This window comes from Balearica regulorum, chromosome 1, assembly GCF_011004875.1.
Source record: "Balearica regulorum gibbericeps isolate bBalReg1 chromosome 1, bBalReg1.pri, whole genome shotgun sequence".
In the NCBI taxonomy this organism is placed as follows: domain Eukaryota; kingdom Metazoa; phylum Chordata; class Aves; order Gruiformes; family Gruidae; genus Balearica; species Balearica regulorum.
Genome location: NC_046184.1, coordinates 88,764,461 through 88,786,721, shown reverse-complemented (window position 1 = coordinate 88,786,721; position 22,261 = coordinate 88,764,461). Strand labels below are relative to the sequence as shown.

General features: G+C 44.1%; 1 protein-coding gene across 6 annotated transcripts in view; it reads right to left on the bottom strand.

Annotated features, from left to right (window-relative positions):
* The window catches only part of CD58 (CD58 molecule), a 114,984-nt gene extending 93,074 nt beyond the window's left edge, over positions 1–21,910 (bottom strand). For 3 of the 6 annotated variants that reach the window (XM_075765070.1, XM_075765052.1, XM_075765080.1), the window contains exons 1-7: positions 21,797–21,910; positions 9,251–9,550; positions 8,378–8,629; positions 6,890–6,988; positions 4,525–4,584; positions 4,268–4,318; positions 743–790 (exon numbers count right to left, since the gene is read on the bottom strand). In XM_075765070.1, the coding sequence (XP_075621185.1) occupies positions 743–790; positions 4,268–4,318; positions 4,525–4,584; positions 6,890–6,988; positions 8,378–8,629; positions 9,251–9,550; positions 21,797–21,848 (862 nt within the window). In that variant the 5' untranslated portion in view covers positions 21,849–21,910. The remainder of the gene's footprint in view (positions 1–742; positions 791–4,267; positions 4,319–4,524; positions 4,585–6,889; positions 6,989–8,377; positions 8,630–9,250; positions 9,551–21,796) is intronic. The other 3 variants (XM_075765061.1, XM_075765089.1, XM_075765097.1) reach the window with 2 other exon arrangements.
* Between the last annotated feature and the right edge of the window lie 351 nt (positions 21,911–22,261).

The following is a 22,261-nucleotide window of genomic DNA, read 5'->3' as shown; positions in this document are numbered from 1 at the left end:
TAAGAAAACAAAAAACTGGGGCTTTGCTTAGCTGCCTGATGAATGCAGTCAAAACACTTTCCTAGAACATAAAGCAAGTAGAAGATACCACATCCAGAAATGGCGCTTCCCTAAGGAAAGAAGCCTGCTGTATCTCTCAAATTAGCATTTTGCAAGCTTGTAAGCATCCCAACTCTAAATTGGTGTGTTGAGGCTCAGATCTATTTGCCATCAATACAAAGAAAGCTTTGAAGCCACAGCATTTCATTATCTTAGGTCCTGCTTGAGTTTCTTTCAGCTGAAAGCAAAGATCAGCTACCCATGATGACATACTTTAAAAATATCCTTGCGCTCTTTTGCATGCAAATGAAAGGTAACAGAAGACAAAAGGGTGATTTGCTTATTTACTATAAAAGGGGTTTCCTCATACATGCTTAGTTCTTTCCGCAGATGGTCAAGTGATTTGTGAACACAGCATGCAGCATCATTCTCATCATATCAAAAGGGAAGCTGAAGCCCCAAGAAGGTATTTGCTCAGTGCTGTTTAACACACACAAGGATCCAGGTCTTTTTGACTTCTCATCTAGTGATCTGCCCATCAACATTTACTGTTCCTAAGGCAACAGGTCTTTCTAGGCCCAGAGGGGAATAGTAATCTCTACATCGAGACCATGCTAATATGTTTTGGACTGCAAAAGGCCATGTGCAAAATTAATTCGTCCCTTCATGTTCTCCTATTTTAGGGCACCATCTCACTTATTACCTGCTTCAGGCTTTTCATTCTCACCTTCAACAGCTTGTGAAGAGATAGCTGCAAGCAAACAGAAATCTTTTTAGAAATTTGTATGAAGGTAGCACAATAGTCTGCAAAACATACAATGCAGCCTGAAAAGTACAGTTTCATTACAACACTTTTAGCAGATACTCTTGAGAGGCAGTATGTTATGCTACTTTATTGAAGCACTCACAATTCATTTCAACTCCAACTACTTAAGGTCCCAGACCATAACCACCGTTTATCTACACTTATGCCTACAGCTTTACAAAATCTTTCTGAAGTGGATTTATTTAAGGTGATAAAACTACACAGATTTGCCATAAGAAGCCAGAGACAGCTGAGAGGACAATCTACATCTCCTTTCTTTACCTCATCTATGTGTTGCACTGTGACTTTAAACCATTTCTCTTTGCAGACCTTCAAGAAACATTGGGCCATTCTGAAGTAACACAAGTGTAGTAGCAGAAGGAGGGGTTTTGTTGTTTGGGGAGGGAGTTTTCCCCATCCTTTTCCTTTTTTCACTTTCAAATCCACCAGTAGTCTCTAGACTTCAGTGATCTCTGAACCACAGGCTAGAAGCACAGCTTTTGGGAGGGAAAAAAAACCCCAAACCAACGTAAGAACAAAAAAATCCCCAAACCTTCCTTTCATAGCACTGCCTCCCTACCTGTGGCATCTTTTCCAAGCCCATCACCAAGGACCTCGTCATGTTTTTTTAACATTCAAACCCATAAAAAAGCACTAAGAAACTTCAGAAATTAAACAACTTAAGAAATTAAATTAAACATACAGAAAACCTCTGCAAAAGGCGACACAGTAGTTTGGAATCCAAGAAGCATTCTGCTCTGGCAGCTTGTGTAAGACACCAGACCAAGTATCCCACATGAAGCCACCCTTAGTTCAACACCACAACACTTCAACAGGGCACTGAGCTCGTATCTGATGGCAGGAGCTTTGACCATTCCTCACTGAAACAGTATTTGTTCTGGTGACCTCCACAACAAAGGATTTTTTAAGAGTCTTCCCCTGCTCTCCCTAATCTGCTTGACTACCTTGGGGCTGATTTAGTTCGGTTTGCAAGAATAGACCACAGTGGTCCTGGTAACAAGACACACACATGTTAAAGCTAGAACAAGTCAGCCTCATTCACCCTCATGAAAGGGGCACAGACCGAAGGACTTGTCTCCTTCCTTAACTGCTCACCATACAGAGTGATTCCCACACGAATCCACGAGCCAGAGAACTGAGCAATCTTGCTGCAAATTAAAGAAGGAAAAAAAAAAGAAGGAAAAAAAGAAAAAAGCAGTATTAGAATGGACAGCAGAAGCACAAGTGGAGATGTGGACAGGAAGACAGGAACGCAGACAAGCCTGAGAATCAGTACAGTCTGCAGAAGGGCATCACGTAAAGAAATCATGGGTGGGCAGTAGACTGATAATGAATGGAAAGACATGAGAAGTTCCTCCACTGACTGTCTTGTCGTAACTGTCAAGATAAGGGAAGGAGAAAACATGCCTGCAAAATGGAGTAAAAGTGAATCAAAAGGTGCTGTAAACAGACTTTTTTTCCTGAAACTGAAAGGTTTTTCAACAATTGCAACTTGTCCCACAGGATGTAAGCATGTACCGAAGTCATGCACGAAAACCAAGGACCAGAGTTCTGCGCACCGGACTAGCAACATGCCTGTCTTCACCAGTCCTTGGATGGATTTTCAAGGTATGACCACAGTAAACTAACAGCAAATGCTAGATGGTTGCATCCAGAGAGTAGTGGTGAACGGCTCAATGTCCGGATGGAAGTCAGTGACAAGTGGTGTTCCTCAGGGGTCTGTACTGGGACCAGTACTGCTTCATATCTTCATCAATGACATAGTGTGATCAAATGCAGCCTCAGCAAATTTGCAGATGACACCACGCTGTGTGGTACGGTTGACATGCCTGAGGGACTGGGTGCCATTCAGAGGGACCTGGACAAGTTCAAGAAGCGGGCCCATGTGAACATCATGAGGTTCAACAAGGCCAAGTGCGAGGTCCGGCACATAGGTCAGGGCAGGCCCCAGTATCAATACAGGCTGAGGGATGAAAGGATTGAGAGCAGCCCTGCAGAGAAGGACTTAGGGGTGCTGATGGATGAAAAACTGGACATGACCCTGCAATGTGCATTCACAGCCCAGAAAACCAACACTATCCTGGGCTGCATCAAAAGAAGTGTGACCAGCAGATCAAGGGAAGTGATTCTGCCCCTCTACTCCATTCTGGTGAGACTCCACCTGGAGTACCACATCCAGCTCTGGGGTCCCCAGTACAAGACAGACATGGACCTGCTGGAGTGGGTCCAGAGGAGGGCCACAAAAACAATGAGAGGGCTGGAACACCTCTCCTATGAGGAAAGGATGAGAGAGTTGGGGTTGTTCAGCCTGGAGAAGAAAAGGCTCCAGGGAGACCTTCTTCTGGCCTTTCAATAAAGGGGGTTATAAGATAGATGGGGGTAGACTTTTTAGTAGGGCCTGTAGCAATATGACAAGAGGTAATAATTTTAAACTAAAAGAAGGTAGATTCAGACTAGACAGAAGGAAGAAATTTTTTTTACAGTGACGGTGGTGAAACACTGGAACAAGTTGCCCAGAGAGGTTGTAATGCCCTAGAAACATTCAAGCTCAGGTTGGACAGGGCTCTGAGCAATGTGACCTAGTTAAAGATGGCTCTGCTCATTGCAGGAGGATTAGACTACATGACCTATAAAGGCCCTTTCCAACCCAAACTATTCTATGATTCAAACTCTTGCCAGTCTGATATCATATTACCTTCAGCAGTCATCATTAAATCTACTGCTACATGCGCAGCATCAATCCCCACCCACTGGAACCACCAGCTTTCCAAGTCAAAGTCAGTACAGGCTAGCTGCCCAATTTCCAAGATAGGCCAGCAAGAAATTTCCATGGGGGACAGTGGGAACAAGCCATGTATCATATTCATGCCCAGCCCTAAGTGCTTGATAAGAATACTGAATTTAGAAAAATAATCAACCAAATTCCTGAAAGAAATTTATTTAAATGGGACAGGCAGGTAAGATTAAAAGAGATGGAAGAAATGTTAACCTCATTTCAGTACATAAACCAGCCTTAACCAAACAGGTAAAGTGTAAGTGCTCCAACAGACAGATTGCTGTATAGTATGCGCTTTTCCAGCCCTCATCCTGAGGCCAGCCCCCATTCTCCATTGTCACAAGTAGAATTCACCTCCGAAGAGAGCTGCTAACCACGCGAATCTCAGGTCATTCACTGTCAATAATTCTGCGAGCCCCACTAATACATCCACTAAGTGCAAGTCCCTATGATTATCCTCAACTGAGACTTTGAAGCCACATGTGCACACACTGAAAATCAACTCAAAAGCTTACGCATTGCAAAACAAAAAAAAAAAAAAAAAAAAGGAAAGAGCAGATCAGACTCCTTGCTCCAACCAACAGCAAGTGTTTAAAAACATCTATATTCCAATACAGGTTTCTTACCTCTGCCTGAGTTAAGCTGTTCTTGGCTGTCCGGAGAGCAAAGTTGTTCTCCTATAACGAAATTATTTATTTTAGAAAATACGTATTAATGACCTGGACAAAATAACTACACTCTGCAAAACAACCAAAGCCAGAAACAAACTTATTCCTTTACCCCTCCAATGAAAGACTATACTGCCACAGAGAAAAAATTTACAAGCCTAGACCAAATTAAAGCAATAGTCTGATTTCCACACATTTGTGACACTCCCTCTTACCTGAGCCATGCACTGGACTGTTCTTCTGAGCAGCTTTTCCTGTTCCAAGTTTACCTCTATCTGCACCAAAACAAACAGAATATCTGGAGAAATTACTCAGAAATAAAGTTCTGTGCCTTTGGAAACTAACTGACAGCCTCTATCCATTCCCCACCCTCCCAACTCAAAAAAAATTCACTGAGGACATGCAACTGTATACTTGACTTGAGGAAAGAATAAAGAGTGAAATATCATTTTGGACCAAAGACAATCAGTGAGAGATCAACAAAACAGGCTTCATGAAACAAGTTGGACACACCTAACCAAATCTAAAGCAAAAATTAGCAGTTCATAACCCTGAGTCTTGTACTTAAATCAGCAAATCACATCTTCCATCTGCTTATACCTATGCAGTACTTATCCTACTGAGGTATAACAAGTTTATTTTCTAGCATGGTCAAACCTTCGCTGTTTCAAGGGAAGTAGCTGAATTGTTTCAAGTCTAACTGATGGCCAGTTATAAGTGACATTCTTCATGTGTTGATATCAAGTATAGTGTTGTTCAACATCACCAGCATGGACGAGGGCACAGAAGGCACCCTCAGTTTGCAGACAATGTCAAACTGGGGAGAGTAGGGGATACGCTGGAGGGCAGGGCTAACATTCAGAGAGACTTCAACAACCTGGAGGAACGTACTGGCAGAAAAGATGTGATGTTCAAAGGCAAACAAAGTCCTGCACTTCTTGAAACCACCCCATAGAGCAGTACAGGCGTAGCTCTGCCTGGCTAGAAAACAGCTCTGCAAAAAAGGACCTGGAAGCCTTGGCGGACAATGAGTTGAACCTTAGTCAGAAATGTACCCTTGCAGCAGAAGCCTACCAGATACTAGGCTGAGTTAGCAGAAGTGTAGTCAGTACATTGACAGAAATAATTCTTCCCCTCTATTCAGCATTTGTGACAGCACATATGGAGTAGTGTGTCTAGTTTGGCGTTCCCAATTAATGAAAAAACACTGACATTCTGAAGCTAGCCCAGCAAATGTCCACCAAGATGTTTAGGGGCAGGAGCTGTGCAAGGAGATGCTGAGAAAATTGGGTTTGTTCAGCCTGAAGAAAAAGACGGCTAAGGGGATGGCTAGTTGCAGTCTACAACTAACTTACACAGAAAACAACAGAGACTCCTCTCAGAAGTACAGAACAAAAAGACAGGAGGCAATAGCTGCCCATTGCAAAAGGGAAATCCCTAACAGAAATAAAGAAAATATCCTTCCTACAAGGGTGATTCAGCACTGGAACACATGTTGAATGAGGCTAGGGAGTTTCTATCCTTGGAAATATTCTAAGTTTGACTGGGCAAGGCCCTAAGCAACCTGATCTAGGCTTTGAAGTTGGTCCTGCTTTGAGCAGCAAGTTGGATGAAATCTCCAGAGATTCTCTCCCACCGATTGATTTTATGATTCTATGCCAACAGAAACTAAATGGGGAACAATCAGGAAGGCACAAGGTCCACATGCAATATACATCTATGTATGCTCTGATTAGAGCCTCCCTCTAGAACATCATCAATCGGTCCTTCCCAGATAGGAGATGCATCCCATGCTCTTCACTCTGCAGCCACCCCCAAGTGGTGGCCTCACCGGGAAGCCAATAGGAATTTTCCATGCAGACCACGCTTAGGATGAGGCAATGTACTCCTGTCTGGGACTCTCTCAAACACAAAGAGAAGAGATGGTGTGCATCTTTTTCAAGCCAGAATACAATTTGACAGAGTAACCTAAGAAGGGGGCAGCAAGAGATACATAGTGGTAGCCTACAATTACCATTTCTGAATAAGCTGTCAGATTTACAAAAGAGATACTCGAATTCAGAGTAGGGATGGATCAAGAAACAAATCTAGAACTTCAAGATGATGGCAATACAGGCTGACAAGAGGCACAGAAGTCTCTGTGTATCAGCTGAGCACACTGAGTTGGCAGATTAGACTCAGCATAAGGTATTCATAGGCCCCGGTAAGAGCCTGTCCCAACAATAAATCTGATCTTGAGGGCAGCTTCATGATATTCTCAAAAAAAGACAGTGGAAGCACACTCAGCTAGGAATGGGAGGGGCCATAGATACTTGGTAAGTAAACAGACACAGTGAAACATCCAGTCTAAAGGAGAAATATATAAACTAGAGTGTTTCACAGTACACAGAACCCACTGTCCAAGAGCAAGAAAGTTCAATATATTATTTCCTTCAAATTTATTGCTTTTGCTTAAGTTGTACTTGTTTCTACTACGGATTTACAATACATCCCATGGTCAGAAACTTTCATACATTCTACAGAAACAGAACAGCATAATCTTGAAGCATGTTACGTTCAATTAGGAAATGCTATACATACCTCTTATGCAAAGCAATGCTAGTATTCCTACAACTCCTACAATTAGGAGAACAAAAGCCACAGCAAGACCACCATGACTTCTTTTGTGATAGCCAACTCCTTTAAAAAAAATAAAATAAATATTAGTTAGTTAAAAGGCAACTGTGTGATATACTACTTCAGTAGAAATACAACTCTGAGTATGTTTTATAACTATTTGTTTTTAAAAAGTAACCTCAAAAAACCATAATGCACCAGAGTCAGTAATTAGCAAAACCTTAAGCCAGTTTCAGGAAAGTTATGTGATAAGTACCTTAGTTCACTGAAGGCACATCATCACTTGAAAGGCGATGGCTATTTCTTTTTTTTTGGCCTATGAAAGGCCAAGCCAGATCTCAGCCAAATGAAATTTCAGCAAATATCTTGTATTGGGTTTGCATAGCAAGGCTTCAGCAGTGGGGTGGTTGCAGGGGTGGCTTCTGTGAGATGATGTCAGAAGCTGCCCCCATTTTGGACAGCTAGTGCCAGCTGCCCCATATTGGAGCTAGTGCCAGCCAGCTCCAAGAGGGACCCACCACTGGCCAAAGCTGAGCCCATCAGCCATGGTGGTAGCACCTCTGGGATAACAGAGTTAAGAAACGATCAAAACTCCTGTGCAACAGCAGCTGAGAGAGAGGAGTGAGAATACGTGAGAGGAATAACTCTGCTGACACCAAGGCCAGTGAAGGAGGGGGAGGAGGTGCTCCAGGCACCGGAGCAGAGATCCCCCTGCAGCCCCTGGTGAGGCAGGCTGTCCCCCTGCAGCCCATGGAGGATGATGGGGAGCAGAGATTCCACCTGCAGCCCATGGAGGACCCCACGCTGGAGCAGGTGGAGACACCCGAAGGAGGCTGTGACCCCATGGGAAGCCCGTGCTACTGGCAGGACCTGTGGCCCCGCGGAGAAAGGACTTTACACAGGAGCAGGTTTTCTGGCAGGACTTGTGACCCCGTGGGGGACCCATGCTGCAGCAGTCTGGTCCTGAAGGTCTGCACCTCATGGGAGAGACCCACGCTGGAGCAGTTCGTGAACCACTGTCTCCCATGGGAGGGACTCCATGCTGGAGCAGGGGCAGAGTGTGAGGAGTCCTCCCCCTGAGGAGGAAGGAGCGGCAGAGACAACGTGAGATGAACTGACCGCAACCCCCGTTCCACGTCCCCTGTGCCGCTGGCAGGGAGGAGGTAAAGAATTTGGGAGTGAAGTTAAGCCCAGAAAGAACAGGCGGGTGGGGGGGAAAGTGTTTTTAAGATTTGTTCTTGTTTCTCATCATCTCAAAATCTACCCTGATTTTGATTGGCAATAAATTAAATTCATTTTCCCAAGTCGAATCTGTTTCACTTGTGATGGTAATTGCTGAGCAATCTCCCTGTCCTTATTTCAACCCACGAGTAGAAATCTTATTGTCAAAGTCCATGCTGCATACCAACCTAGCCTTTCAGACGTGCATATACAACCTGACCCATTCATTACCTGTTTTATTTAGAAAGCATTGAGTCAAAGAGATTTCAGAGCTCTTTTCCGTTTGAGAGAATTTAATTGAACATGTAACTTTATCGGGAGTGTCACTGTTTTCAGGGATGGAAACTTCCTGGGACTGAATATTAAGTGGTTGGCCATCAAACTTCCAAGTGTAATACAGAGGCTTCTGGAAATCTGCTGCACATTTTAACACAAGGTTATCACCACTGCTGTTGCAACTTATTTTAGGTTCTGAAGGGGGACCTAAAGGGAGAGAAAACGTTCTGTATTAATTTGGTTATAAACTGCCTTGAATTTTAGCACAGGACAAGGGCTGGAGCAACAAAAGCAGCATGAGAGTGCATAGATGAAAGTGCGTGTGTAAGGTGCGGGGGTGTGTGCGCAAGAAATGTATTTCTAGAAGTGGCCCTGTTTGTGGTTCTTCAGTGCCTAGTTTGAGACCCCTCATGGTTCATTGTCAATAGGACTAACATACACACTGGTCAAATATATTTCCCAAAGACTACTAGTGAAGCTGCGTAGATCTGCACAGGACGATGCCACAGATATTCAAGCACATATAATATGCCTGCAGGAGCATCTTTAGTAGATACATACTGTCTGAGATAACTTGAGTCAGCTTGCTCAAAGAGTTTGGTTATCTACCTGAAAGTACACAGTGTGCCATCTACACATTCTAGAAGTCATTCCAAGGTGAGTAATGATCGGCAAAGTAGATGCCACCTTTGAAAATTTGTTTAAAGTGCCTAAGTAACTTAACAATAGAGCCAAAAAACAGCCCCGACAAATAAACAATCCCCTTTCTAGCCTTCTTCAAGTGAATAAAGTGGTGCAAATTCTTTATGCAGTTTTTCCACTACTTACGTAACACAAGAAGCATGAAAGTTCTTTCATGATTTGTTTTCAGAGAATCCAAGTACTGTAACACGTATATGCCAGTATCACTGTCCTCCAAGTTAAATATAGTCAAGCTCCCATTCTCCATGTTAAGCAAGCCTCTGTTACGGAGAGAAGTAAAATATATCGGTTTGTCTTGCCCTTCCCATTCAGCCACTTTATCCTTGTTTTTCGTCCAAATAATTTCTGAAATTTTTTGGTCTATTTTTACTGGAAAAGTAAAATTTTCTCCCACGATGCCAAACACTTCCTCACAGTGGATGCATGCTACGGAGGGGGGGAAAAAAAAAAAAAGAAAAAAGTTATTTTAACAATTGTTTTATAAACTATTGCTTGACTAATGCTGTATGCACTGATACATTCAAATTAAGGTTAGAAGCACATCAATGCTGGAAATTAAGGCATGTGTCAATTAAGAATTACCAAACTCAGCCTGTCTGCACAACATGTGACAGGCACTGCAAAGGGATCAAGTTTCCACAGACTGTTTATTTATTTATTTATTCATTCCTAAATGGCATCAAGTCATGAACCCACCGCAATCCCTGTATCATCCTGTGCTTCCCTTGCTTCTCATGTCATCGTATGAAAACTTACTACTGTTCATAAATCAATACTACAGCTTTGTGACATCAAAACAAGTCACTTCCTTTCACTGTATATGAGCCCAGAAAACAAACTACAGCCCATCTTGCTCCACTTCCTGTCCCCTTTCCATATGAAAGCAGCCAGGAGGTCAGCCAGGCCAGTCATTAAGATTGGGTTTCCTATTGGCAAAGAACAATGCTCATCAGCATACTAAGTGTCCTACTCTTCTGCCTGGTGCCACACCATAGAAAGGAAGACTTTCTCAGACAAGAGGCTGAAGGCAAGCAATGGGAAACACACTTCTATGTGTTTGGGTACAGAAATCCATACACAGGTCTTCTCCATGCCTTACTTCTCATGGACTATCCAATTTGTTTGCAATTTACTCATGAAAGTATTCTTCTCATGCCATTACAGTTTCTACTTCTTCTTGTCCACACTTATGCTGTAGCCTTTTCCAGGCACAAGAACTGGAAAAGTAAACAGGGTAGAGAAGGCGCAGCTATCACTCCTGCATCTTTTCAACACAACCCACCTGACTTTTTTTGTCTTCTATCCTGTTCAGGCAGCTTTAAACATCTCACTTGCTCCTGCTCCTCCAGTACAAGCATCTCTTTCCACTCATCTCAATTAACAATTTCCAAAAAAGATAAGAACCCAGGAGCTCCCACATTTGTGTTTGGAGACCACAAGCAAGCAGGATGTCAGGCAAGATGAAAAACTGTTTTGATCTGGTGAAGCTTGGAGTCTTGATAGAGACTTTTGTCTCATAAAGTCAATTTATAGGAGCGTGTTTTCCTCAGGAAGTCATCTCACTGCCTAGAGACATAAAGCATTCCTAGTATGGAAAAAAACTCCCTGTTCTACCCACCATGAAATTTTACCTCTCAGTAATTTCAGCTCACAGACAATCAAGCTGTGGTGGCTTAACATCACCGTGCATAAGCCAAGCCACAGTGGCTGTTGACAAGAGCAAGGTAACGCGACTGCATTCTGGGAGGAAAGCAGCCATTTGCTGGAGACTAAGAACATGAGCAAGGACAGACACAACTGCTCAGCCAAGCACTAATAACTTCCTAAGCCTGGGTGTCGATGCATGTAAACTCTTCATGTCTCTGCTCTCTTTCAGTTAGTCATAAGAGCTAGGCTGGAGTTATGAAGGCGAGATCATTTCTTCCTCAAGCCCGGAAATGAGACTGGAGGAAAGCAGAGCTGAAAAGAAAACACGTTTTCCCTCCACAGCTTCTGCTAGGCATGGGGGGAGCACTGCCCTCCTCAGCGCAGTTTCTTCTTGCTGCCTGGTGAAACAAAAGCTTGGCAGCAAGGAGCTGATGAAGAGTTCCTGCTCAAGGCACTCAGGGCTCCCAGGAGCAAGACAGGGAAAAGGTTATCTTTTCAGGATAACCATCATCTCCTCCTGTCTAAAACCAAGGACCAGACACTTTTACTTTCCTGCTTCACTACTCTAGTGAAAATGTGAAGAAATCTCCCACTCACTGCTGCCAGCTTCCTTTTTTCAGGGACATTATACATCATACAGAAATGTTGTGTAAGGTCTCCACCACGTACCTTTGGGCTTCTAAAGAAAGCATGTGTCATCGTATGTTTTCTTAATTGCCTATGAACCGTTCCCCCCTTTTTTCTACTTCATTTTATGCAGAGACAGATTTCCCATTCCACAGCAGCTAACTTCTCTGCTGTGAGCAAAGAGGAAGAAGTAAGAGCCAAGCAATTTCTCATATGCTCTTTTTGGAAGGCTAGAAATAAGAATGACGTTTCTCTGCTTTCTCTGTCTCTCCTTATTGTAGCCTATTATTCCAAGATAAAGTTCATACAACAAAGTAGTGCTGCGCTAAGACCTCCAGTAGCCTCTGCAGAAACCGTCAGACTGCCTGTTCCTTTATCTCCTTCAACCCACTCCAAATTCCTTCTTATGGCATGTCTTTGTGTTCTATCCTTCCAAACAAATCACATAATGAAAGTGTTACTGATACAGAGAAGCTAACACTGTGCGAGCAAAAGCCTCTTCTGCAAACCTACCACCTCATCTCATCTACGTCATCTTCTGTTCCCACTTCTCCAGCAGCCAGATACCTTTGCATATGCAGCCTTCTCGTTCTACCCAGGACTCAGCGCCAAGGTCAAACGTTCTGCACGCCTGCAGCAAACAGCAAGCCACAAATCTTAGCGTGGTTTGCAGTACATGAAAACATTTGATATTTTCTCATGTTTGAGAATGACTCAGCTAACGCACATAACCTGGAACTCCATGCTAACTAAACCATGTCTCTGAATGCAGAGCTTGGATTGCAGCCTATGCAAGACAAGGCACAGCCCTTCACTCACAGAGTAACAGGTCACCCATACAACCTAGTACGCTATAATCAAGTTTTAATATTCAAGTGACTGACAAAAAGCTCAACACGACCTAGCAGTGTGCGCTTGCAGCCCAGAAAGCCAACCATGTCCTGGGCTGCATCAAAAGCAGCTTGACCAGCAGGTTGAGGGAGGTGATCCTGCCCCTCTACTCCACTCTTGTCAGACCCCACCTGGAGTACTGCGTCCAGCTCTGGGGGCCCCAGTACAGGAGAGACATGGAGCTGTTGGAGAGAGTCCAGAGGAGGCCATGAAGCTGATCAGAGGGCTGGAGCACCTCTCCTATGAGGACAGGCTGAGAGAGTTGGTGTTGTTCAGCCTGGAGAAAAGAAGGCTCTGGGGAGATCTAATTGCGGCTTACCAGTACCTGAAGGGGCCTACAGGAAAGATGGAGAGGGACTGTTTATCAGGGAGTGTAGTGACAGGACAAGGGGTAATGGGTTTAAGCTGAAGGAGGGTCAATTTAGATTAGATGTTAGAAAGAAATTCTTCCCTGTGAGGGTGGTGAGGCACTGGAACAGGTTGCCCAGAGAGGTTGTGGAGACCCCATCCCTGGAAGTGTTTAAGACCAGGCTGGATGGGGCAACCTGGTCTAGTGGAGGGTGTCCCTGCCCGTAGCAGGGGGGGTTGGAACTAGATGATCTTTGAGGTCCCTTCCAACCCAAACCATTCTATGATTCTATAACTGAATAATTCTGATTCTTTAAGCATTTAAGCAGGCTAAAGGTATCCACATGTTCTGTTCAGACTAACTGGAATTTAATATTCCATTTATCAGCAATAAATGCTTCATTACTATATTTGTCTACCTGATTTGATTTTCTTCACTACTTTTCTTGGAGTTGATGTAAGGCTTATTTATTCCAGAGAACTTCCGTAAGCCAATTCCCTTTTTATTTTTAACGCTATCACTACCACCCTTTTTGGTCTCAAATACCTATTTGGAATGAATATATGTATATATTAGGTATATACAAGCAGCAGTTAGCCTCTCATATTACCACTAAGATGTTAACATTCCAGCTGCTGAAGCCAAGCGGAAAAGTCCTTACTGATTAGCTTATAGCAAGGAATTGTCTGCCTATGGAGTTGAGCTTTTTAAATAGTGGGGGTTTGTTCTATTTTTGTAACTTCCCAACTACCCCTCCCTTTTTTTTAAATTGTGAATTCCCCCAGCAGCTGTAAGCAGCAGAGTGTTACGTGCCCTCCTAGCCCTCAGAACCACCAGTTGCATAGAACCTTGAAATAAATGTTCAGTCCAAAAGGACTATCAGAATATTCACTCATAGTCCTCTTAACTCCCCCACAGGCCACAAACATGACCCACTTCCCAAACTCCTGTAAGAAAGCACTTAGACACGTGGAATAAAAGCATGGGCAAAAGCTACAGCCAGGAAAGAGAGAACAGAGATGACAGTAAACTGTAGCAGCGTCCCGTGCTGTTGCAAGAGGAAAATCGGATTCACACAAGAATGACTGCAAATCTTACACATAACAGCAAAGCAGAGTTTTTCACTTGCATACCACAGCAAGTTCACAGAGCTATGTGTTGCTACTCCTGGCCAATACAGGGCTGCCTGCATCTACAGAGCTCTACACACCAGCAAAGGTAGGACCTGAGGGTGGCACCCACCAACAAGCCTGGGTCTTTCCCCACCACAAAATCCATACCTTCGGTTATATCCCTTGACACAGGCCTAACAACAGGCAGCATTTAAAACTATGTAATTTTAAAACTATGCTGCTGACCAAAAGCATGGGGATGACCTGCCCATTCCTCCCTTTGGTTTTGTCTGCCTGTCTCCTCAATGAACTAGTCACACAGAGAGTACAACCCATTGACAGCTAACTTGACACACACTCCCACTCCAAAAAAAAAAAAAAAATCCAAAAATAACAATAGAAGGATTGCAATCCCCAGATGCAACTTGCTGTGGGAACACCAGTGCTTGTGCATGGGATGAAGCGGACATAAGTGAACTGGGGAAGAACGTAAGACCGTCCCTTTGGCCAGGAGCACAGGCCTGCCTCGGAGCGCAGTGACCCCAGAGCAGACTTCTTAAAATAACTACCAGGAAATTATGAGGACTGAGCTGCATCTTAAATCCAACCTTGCACGTTTACTCACTTCACTGAGGGCACTTCTCTCTCTCCACTCCGGGTTCACAGCTCTAAACCTTCCTAGGACAGAGGTACAGCCTTCCAAAATGCTATCAGAGACAGACATGCTGCCTCCCTTTTCTGCAGTAACTCACTAAGCAAACCACATGTTCAAGACATTTTCCTGTGTTAAAAAGACAAAACACACAGGCAACTGAAGACTAGCCAAAAAAAAAAAACCTTATCACTAGTGTCCCGACCAGATGCTCTTGGGCCCAGCTGCATTATAATTTCCTCATGCACACTAGCACAGCCTGAAAAGGAGGAAGAAAGAGCGCATTTCACTGCACAGCTCACAGAAACCTATGGTAGCGTTAGCAAAGCCTCAGTATCTGACTCTCAGAAGGACTCGGTGGATCCCAGCAGATCTTAGGTACAAGCAAGATGCAGAAAAGCTTGACCATGACAAGAACTAGACAGTCGCATAGATTTCCAAGGAAAGAAGTTGAGGAAGAGGGAAAACAGAGGACCAAAACATCAACTCCACAGGAATAAAGGTGCCACCAGGGTCAGACACCAGCTGACTTTGACACTAGAATTGAGAGGAAGGTGCAAATCTCCAAGAATTTTTTAAAGTTTAGTTCCAAAGATATTTTTTTTTTAACAATAGCCAGAATTTTCAGTTCCTCTGCCCTGTTCCCACTGACATCTTCCTCCCATTTGCTGAGCCTCACAGTTCTCTCTAGCTCCCTCCACCCTGCTTCCTGCCCAAGCCTCTTCTACTCCCCTTGTCCGCTGATTACTTGCCCAGTCTTATTCTTCCTACTACTTGCCGTGGTCACTGCTACCATGCACTTGTGTACTAGGTCTGCTTGGGATGGAGTTAATTTTCTTCATAGCAGCCTGTACGGTGCTGTGTTTTAGATCTGTGACCAAAACAGTGTTGATAACACACCAATGCTTTAGCTATTGCTGAACGGTGCTTGCACAGCATCAAGACCTTTCTTTCTTACTCTGTCCAGTCCTAGGAGTAGGCTGGGGGTGGGCAAGAGGTTGGGAGGGGACACAGCCAGGACAGCTGACCCCAGCTGACTAAAGGGATATTCCATACCATGTCATGCTCAGCAATAAAAATTAGGGGGAAGAGTGTTTTTCCAAAGTAGCCATTGCTCAAAGAAGTCTGCTGGTGGGAAGGGGCAAGTGATTGCTTTTGCATCACTTTGTTTCCCCCCCTTCGTTTACTAAATTGTCTTTATCTCAACCCGCAAGTTTCTCGTGCTTTTGCCTTCCTGATTCCAGACCTCATCCTGCTGAAGGGGAGTGAGCGAGAGACTGGATTGGGCTTCACAACTTGTTTCCAGATCTCTATCCACCTCTGACCCTCCTGCGAGCCAGGAGGATCTGGTTCACAACAATGCACCTGAAATCCTGGTGTCTTTGCCTCTGAAATAAGGACAGAATCTGTCCAATCCAAAATTTTGCAGCTCAGGTCTGTTTCTTCAAAGATCTGAAACAGAAGCTCTGAGCCCAGTGCTGTGCACATCTCACCATGGATACTGATTGTGCAGCTCTAACAAATTTTCTTAAGCTTTAAAACTTTTGATATAAAAGCAACTCTAAGGACATGCCTCTAAATAAACTTTATATTAGACGTATCCACTGGGCTATATTGCCAAGTTGGAAAGAATACTCCTCTCAATCTAAACACGTGGGCCCTCATTTTTGTGGCACCTTCTCGATTTGGGCGTTTTCTTTTTGCCAAAGCATTGCTTGAGGTTAGATCTAGATAAGTCTCTTCATTTCATACTAAACAAACATCAACAAAAATGTTCCATTTCCAGCAAGCCTGCCTGTTCATACGCTAGTATAAAGGTATGTGTAGAGTGTCACCAGGGCTGCAGCAACAGAAAAAGCTTCACGAAGTTACTGGTATTTTAGGTAGCGTAGCATCTCTACTTTTCAAGTACTGTGGTACAGTGGCTAACGCATTGGTCACAACCTGCATTCACACCTCTCTTCTACTTGGTTTTGTTGCACTCCATTAACAGTGAGGGGAAATCTCTGATCTAATGGCCTAGATGATACACACAATATTATTAGCAAATTTCACTTGCTTGCAGCTTTCATCATCATCCTGGATTACACAGAGAGTTTTCACTTCTGCTAAGCAAACCATATGCAGTTTATCATGCTGCTTCTTACTACCTGTCTAGCACAAACCTGACTTCACCTCCATCATTCCTATCACTTGGATAGTAATGCAGCCTTACAACCCAAGGATTTTTTTTTAGCTTTGTATAGTTCTTCTACCTCCTGAGCCTCAGTCCCCAGAAATTACCTCTGGGCAGCATTATGACTTTCAGTCACAGTTATCCTGATAATTGATTCAACCCATCTTACTCTAAAGACTATGGAAGTGCAAGACATCCTCTAGGAGGCAAAGAAAGACTGATCCCTGCCTTATAAGGCTCATTCTCACGTGCTGCTCTAGAGCAGCAAAATGAACTATTCTGTGGAGGCCAAAGTCCACTAACAGAGCAGTATTCTGGGAAATTCACCATATAGAGGAGAGGTTACTGCAGGACCATGGCTTCCACACCTAGTTTTGCTGTGAGAGGCACTATATAGGGCAACGGTGGGAACAGAGCACATAAAGTCGTACTTGTGTGTTCTGTAGTTATAGCATGACATTCATGTTCTGCATATCCAACCTTAGGATAACCTAATCACTTAACTCCAGCTTCAGAAGGGTTTATATAGTAGACTATTACTGCCTGTACTTTGAGGTAACCTAGATTCAGCTAGTTCTCCTGTCAAGAACATAACCAACGAGATCTTCCTTCAGGTCACACATAGGAGCAGGCTGCAATGTGAGAACTTCGATTCTAAAAATCTTGTGTCCCCTGCCCTGGACAATGGATTAGCTCAAGGCAATTAAGGAAACACCTCAGCCCACTATCCCTCCCCTCCACCTCCTCCTGCCCTCCTTTTTGGCAGTCTCAGGGTCCTGCTCTATTGGCATGCTCCCTGGACTGAGTCAACGCCATTCATTAACTTTATAGGGGTTTTTTTGACAAGTTTTATTGCCATTAATGCAATGAGATAGCTCTGGTGAATGCTCAGGCCAACACATGGTAGCATAAGGTGAGGGAGGGAGAGGTAAAACTGGGAATCCTCATTTTGGCAACAGTGAACTATTAGAGAGGATCACTGTGTCCTGTAGGATACTGATTATTTTTGATCTCTGGGCTTTGCTTAGGGACAGATCTGACTTGCATTTAAGCCTATCCTGAACTACCAGAAAAAAAAGCAGTTCAAATCCTCTGGCCACTTACTCCCAACATCCAGATACCATTCTATGCTGTACCAACACAGCCATTATATAGAATCAATAGGACTGAGAAAATAATCTGTCTCAATAACTTTTTTCCTTCAACCAAGTTAATTTTCAGCCAGATCATCTTTGCAGTTCTAAAGAACAGCACAGATGACAGAGAGAGGAACTGTTCTTGTCCTGTGGCAACACCAGCTTAAATGTACTCCAAACTACAACCTATGTATCTTCCAAACCCTCTATCACCCACATAGCCAAAGCCACACCACCCTGAACATGGTCAATATGGTCTCATGAGACTGTAAACTCATAGGAGGACCATTAAAAAAAAAAAAGACAAATCCATATGCAAGATCAAAGGAGTCTGTGCACATAAGTCAGAGGTGATCCTGGCTTTCTAAGGACTAAGACTATTAATCACATTAAGCCAAGAAACTATCAGCAACATTTTTCACTCTGTGTTCATCCTGTCATGTTAATTATCAATGACTTTTTTTTTTTTTTTAAATCTAACAGCCACAGCTCTGGAGATAAAGATTTATCAAGAATTTTTAAGCAGGGTGCAAAGTATTTATTGTTTTTCCTTTGTGAGAAATTCAGAACCTCCTCTGTTTATTCAGTACGATTCAAGAGTAAGATAACAGGACAATAGAATCGGGTGTCAGCTTTATACAGCTGACAACTAGTAAAGATTTTTCCATTCCTACCATTTAAAAGCGTGTTTAAAATGTCTGTTACCAAACTAAACATATTCTACACGCAACTTGAATTTGTCAGGAGTCCAGATTTCCACCCATTCACCTTCACATCTCCTGATGTAGTTCCCATGACATCTCTCATGGAACGGAAAGACACAGGAAAAAACACTGAGTAATCCTGGTATTTTTATGATCAACAAAAACATAGGCAGGAGCACATATTTGTGTGTGTACAGAAAGAAAGGGAGGAAATGTTAAAACCACACCAAACCTGTCAAACTGCCTAATGGGAAAGAAACAAAAAGGTACATTTAAGGTAAGTTTGGTTTGTGTGTTGGTCATTTTCAGAAGTCAGAAAGAAAACATGAGAGTTGCTACCAATATCTTTCTGTCACTCCATGCTCCGTATTGTATATGGTAACTTCTGCTTTTGGATGACCCAGGTTGCCTCCCCTAAATTCAATTTTTATAAAAGAAACTGAATTGGTAAATGAAGCATTAAGGAACCCAGCAAAATATGTGAGAGCTAGAAGTCTGCAACACTGCTTAAAAATGAGTTGATGCTCAGACCACTGAGAGTTCTCTGGCTTTCACTACAGACGCAGAATGCTTCTAGGTGCTCTAGTCCACCCATCCGGCTTCCCCCCAAAAGCAGAGGGGATGAGGAAGGTTAAGTCCCAACTCTGCTAAAGTCTCTAGAAGTTTGGCTGCCACCTACAGTGCAGCAGAACATCCCCACCGGTGTGGCTGGCACTGCCATCCTCCTGCTGGTGTGGCAGCCAGTAATTTATTCACCTCATAGAGGGAGAGTGCAAAGATCTCTCTGTGGGTTCCTTCAACAAACTGAGCCACACATACTACATCGACTTTTTTTTTCCAACCCACATCCAATCTCCAGGATCCCAAAATTGAACAAAGTTTTGGCTTGCATTTCCAATGACTGAAGGAACATGGGTTTTGTAGATCTAATATCAAAATCCTTCACAGTCTCAATGCGACCTTTACACTTTAAGCATTGCATTTGCAAGTCTGAGGTTTTATCAGATAAAAACCTGGCCTGGCAGTGTGTTGCAAAAAGCAGCAATCCCCATACGGTGAGCAGGGATTCTGAAGACACCAAAGTTACACTGCAGCTTCTGTGTGTCACAGGTTCCCACAGCAGAATGAAGCAGCACATCTTCAAGATGGATCATGCTTTGTGCTCTTCTTCCTCCCCACCCCATTTCCAGATGTTCAACAACACGAGGCTGGGATAGGTGCAGTGCTTTGAATTTGGGTGGAGAAGCAGGGAGGCTGGGAAGGCAGGGATTCAGGAGGGGAAGGCTGATTGAGGATGAGGATCTACCAACAGCATCCTGGTGTTCACAACAGGTGTTTGTAAGGCTAGAAACTTGCATTTCAAGTCAAACCACTACTAATTTACTTTATGCACTTCAGCAAATCAGTCTGACTTATGGAGTCTCAATTTTCTCATATGGAGATGACAGGTTATTTTACCTTGATAAAATTAAGAACATCTACACACATAATAGCAATAGTGTAAGCATACAGAGTGAAATCTTGCTGATGTAGTTTAGTGAACAACAGTAAAGAGTTTGTATTTCTATTCCTGATCTCCTACCCTCATCAACCACTGCAGAATCAAAAGTTTTACAGAGAGGAAAAGACAACAGAACCAGTTATTTTTTTCATTACAGGAGGGTATTATGATACTTGCAGCCACAATTACCTCTCCAGTTGCCTAATTACCATCAACTCTCCCTTTCAATTGTGTGTTGTTTGGAACCTGGAATCTCATTTCCTGGATAAGTCTACAGCACCTGGATTCAGATGCTTAGAGTAGCAGTGGCATGCCAACTTACATAATATAAAGTAACAAGGTGCCTTCCCACACACAAAACGTTACAAGAGGATACGCAGTCACCTACTACTAGCACTTATTTAGATCTTTCTGCAAAAGCACCGCGGGTGAGATGAAGAAATGGCATCTAAGGCTGAGCACTGTCAGACTGACTCATGCAGGTATGAGCTAGAATCCTAGCTTCTCCACTGGTTCCTCCGCACACACCTGGTCCCAAAGCTCTCTTACGGCCTTGGCTGCAGAAAAGGATCTCACAATTTTAATTAACCAAAACAAGCCAAAGACTTCTGGAATAGTATGGGAAGAAGTTTCAGGGAGTTGTTCTGAACACTCAGTAGCAGAACCAGCTGCTTAAAGCCTTCAAGAAAAGCAAGAGGAGACTGTTCTTTTTTAAAAAGGGCATGCAATAGGTCCTGTTTTAGGCACATCCAGGAAACTCCCAAAGCAACAAAAGAAGCCACCGAGAAATCCCTCAAACTAGAGGAATGATAAGAAAGTCTATATTCAGCAATCCATGCTGCTTGGCCCATCTAGCAATAGCAGCTACTTCTGATAACAATGAGAAAGTTTGTACATCTGCCTTCAATTCCAAAACCGGGCAAATTTTCTTTGTACTTCTCATGTTCATAGCCCTGTGCAAGGGCTGTGCTCCTGAGGCACACAGGTGGAATTTGGATTAAGAAGGCCTTCGTTTACTTCACCAGAAGTTAATAGTAATAATTTACTTCTGCAAAAAAGCCCCAACTATTAAAAAGACCACAAAACAAAACCATTGAGAACTTTGATTATTTTTTTCTTGAGCAAGAAGTAACACAGAATAGAAATTAAACAGCATTCTCATATACAGGGATGACAAGAACATTGTTACAATAAAAGCTGGTTTCCTAAACTCCTTAACACCTCAAGAACGGGAGGCAAGCATGCTTTGGGAGTACAAGGCTCCCCTCATTTGGAAGTGCTTGTGCTGTAGTGCAGACTAACTCCATTTGAACAGAAAACTAACTGTAGCACAAATCACCCCCATTTCCCCCTGTAATCCTCCCATTTACACAAGCTTGACACAATCAGGGCACAAGTATTATCTGTGCCGAGAACGGGGTGGGGTGGAGGATATCCTAACATACTGATCAGTCATACTAAGAAATTCTAGTGTTAAATGCAGGGGAGGACAGCAGCTATTTGGTTCTGCCTACTACCATTAAGAAAGACATAAACTGCCAGGGACAGCACCGCGCACGGAGCCAGAGGCGCGGAACTCGGCGCGGAGGCCACGCCAGGCTCGCCACAGCCACGGCCGGGAGCTGCTCCCCGGCCCGGAACGCACCGCAGCTACCCAACCCGAACCGCGACTGCGAAGCCGCCGCCCTCGCCCCGAGGCGACACAAACCCGCTGGGCCGCCTGGGGAGGGACGGTTAGGGACACCCTGCTCCCCACAGCGCCGCCGTTAACGCTCGCTGCCCGCCCTGCTCCCGCGCGCCGCACCCACCGCCCCGACACCGGCCAGGGGAGCCGGGCGGCAGGGAAGGGTCCCCCCCGCCGCCCATCTACGACTTACCCAGAGAGGACATAAAGAACAAGAGCCGCCCCAGCCAACCCGACAGCCTCATAGCTGCTCTCCCAAGCAGCTCACCCGAGCCGTTCAATAATAGAAACCGAAAAAAACGATCCTGGTCCCTCAGCCTCCTTTCCCCGCCCTACCGGACATGGTACCGCCCCTGTGAGCCGCTCAGTAACCCAAGTTCCTCCGGAAACTCCGGGGCTGCATGAGCAAAGGGGATTTCAGGCACTGCGGCCGTCACCGGGGTGTCTTGGTGGGTTGCGGCTGCCGGGGGCGGGGGAGCTGAGGCGTGAGGTGATGCTGCGAAGGGGGTTTCTGGTTCATGGGGCGCAGCTCCAGCTAGTGCTGGCGGCAGAAATTGTCGTGCTGCTCTTACAGTTGGGAAGTTTGAGCTCTGCTAATTGAAAAGCTGAAATTAAATCAACTTAATGTGGAGTGGGAGCCTCACAAGTTAGGGGGAGA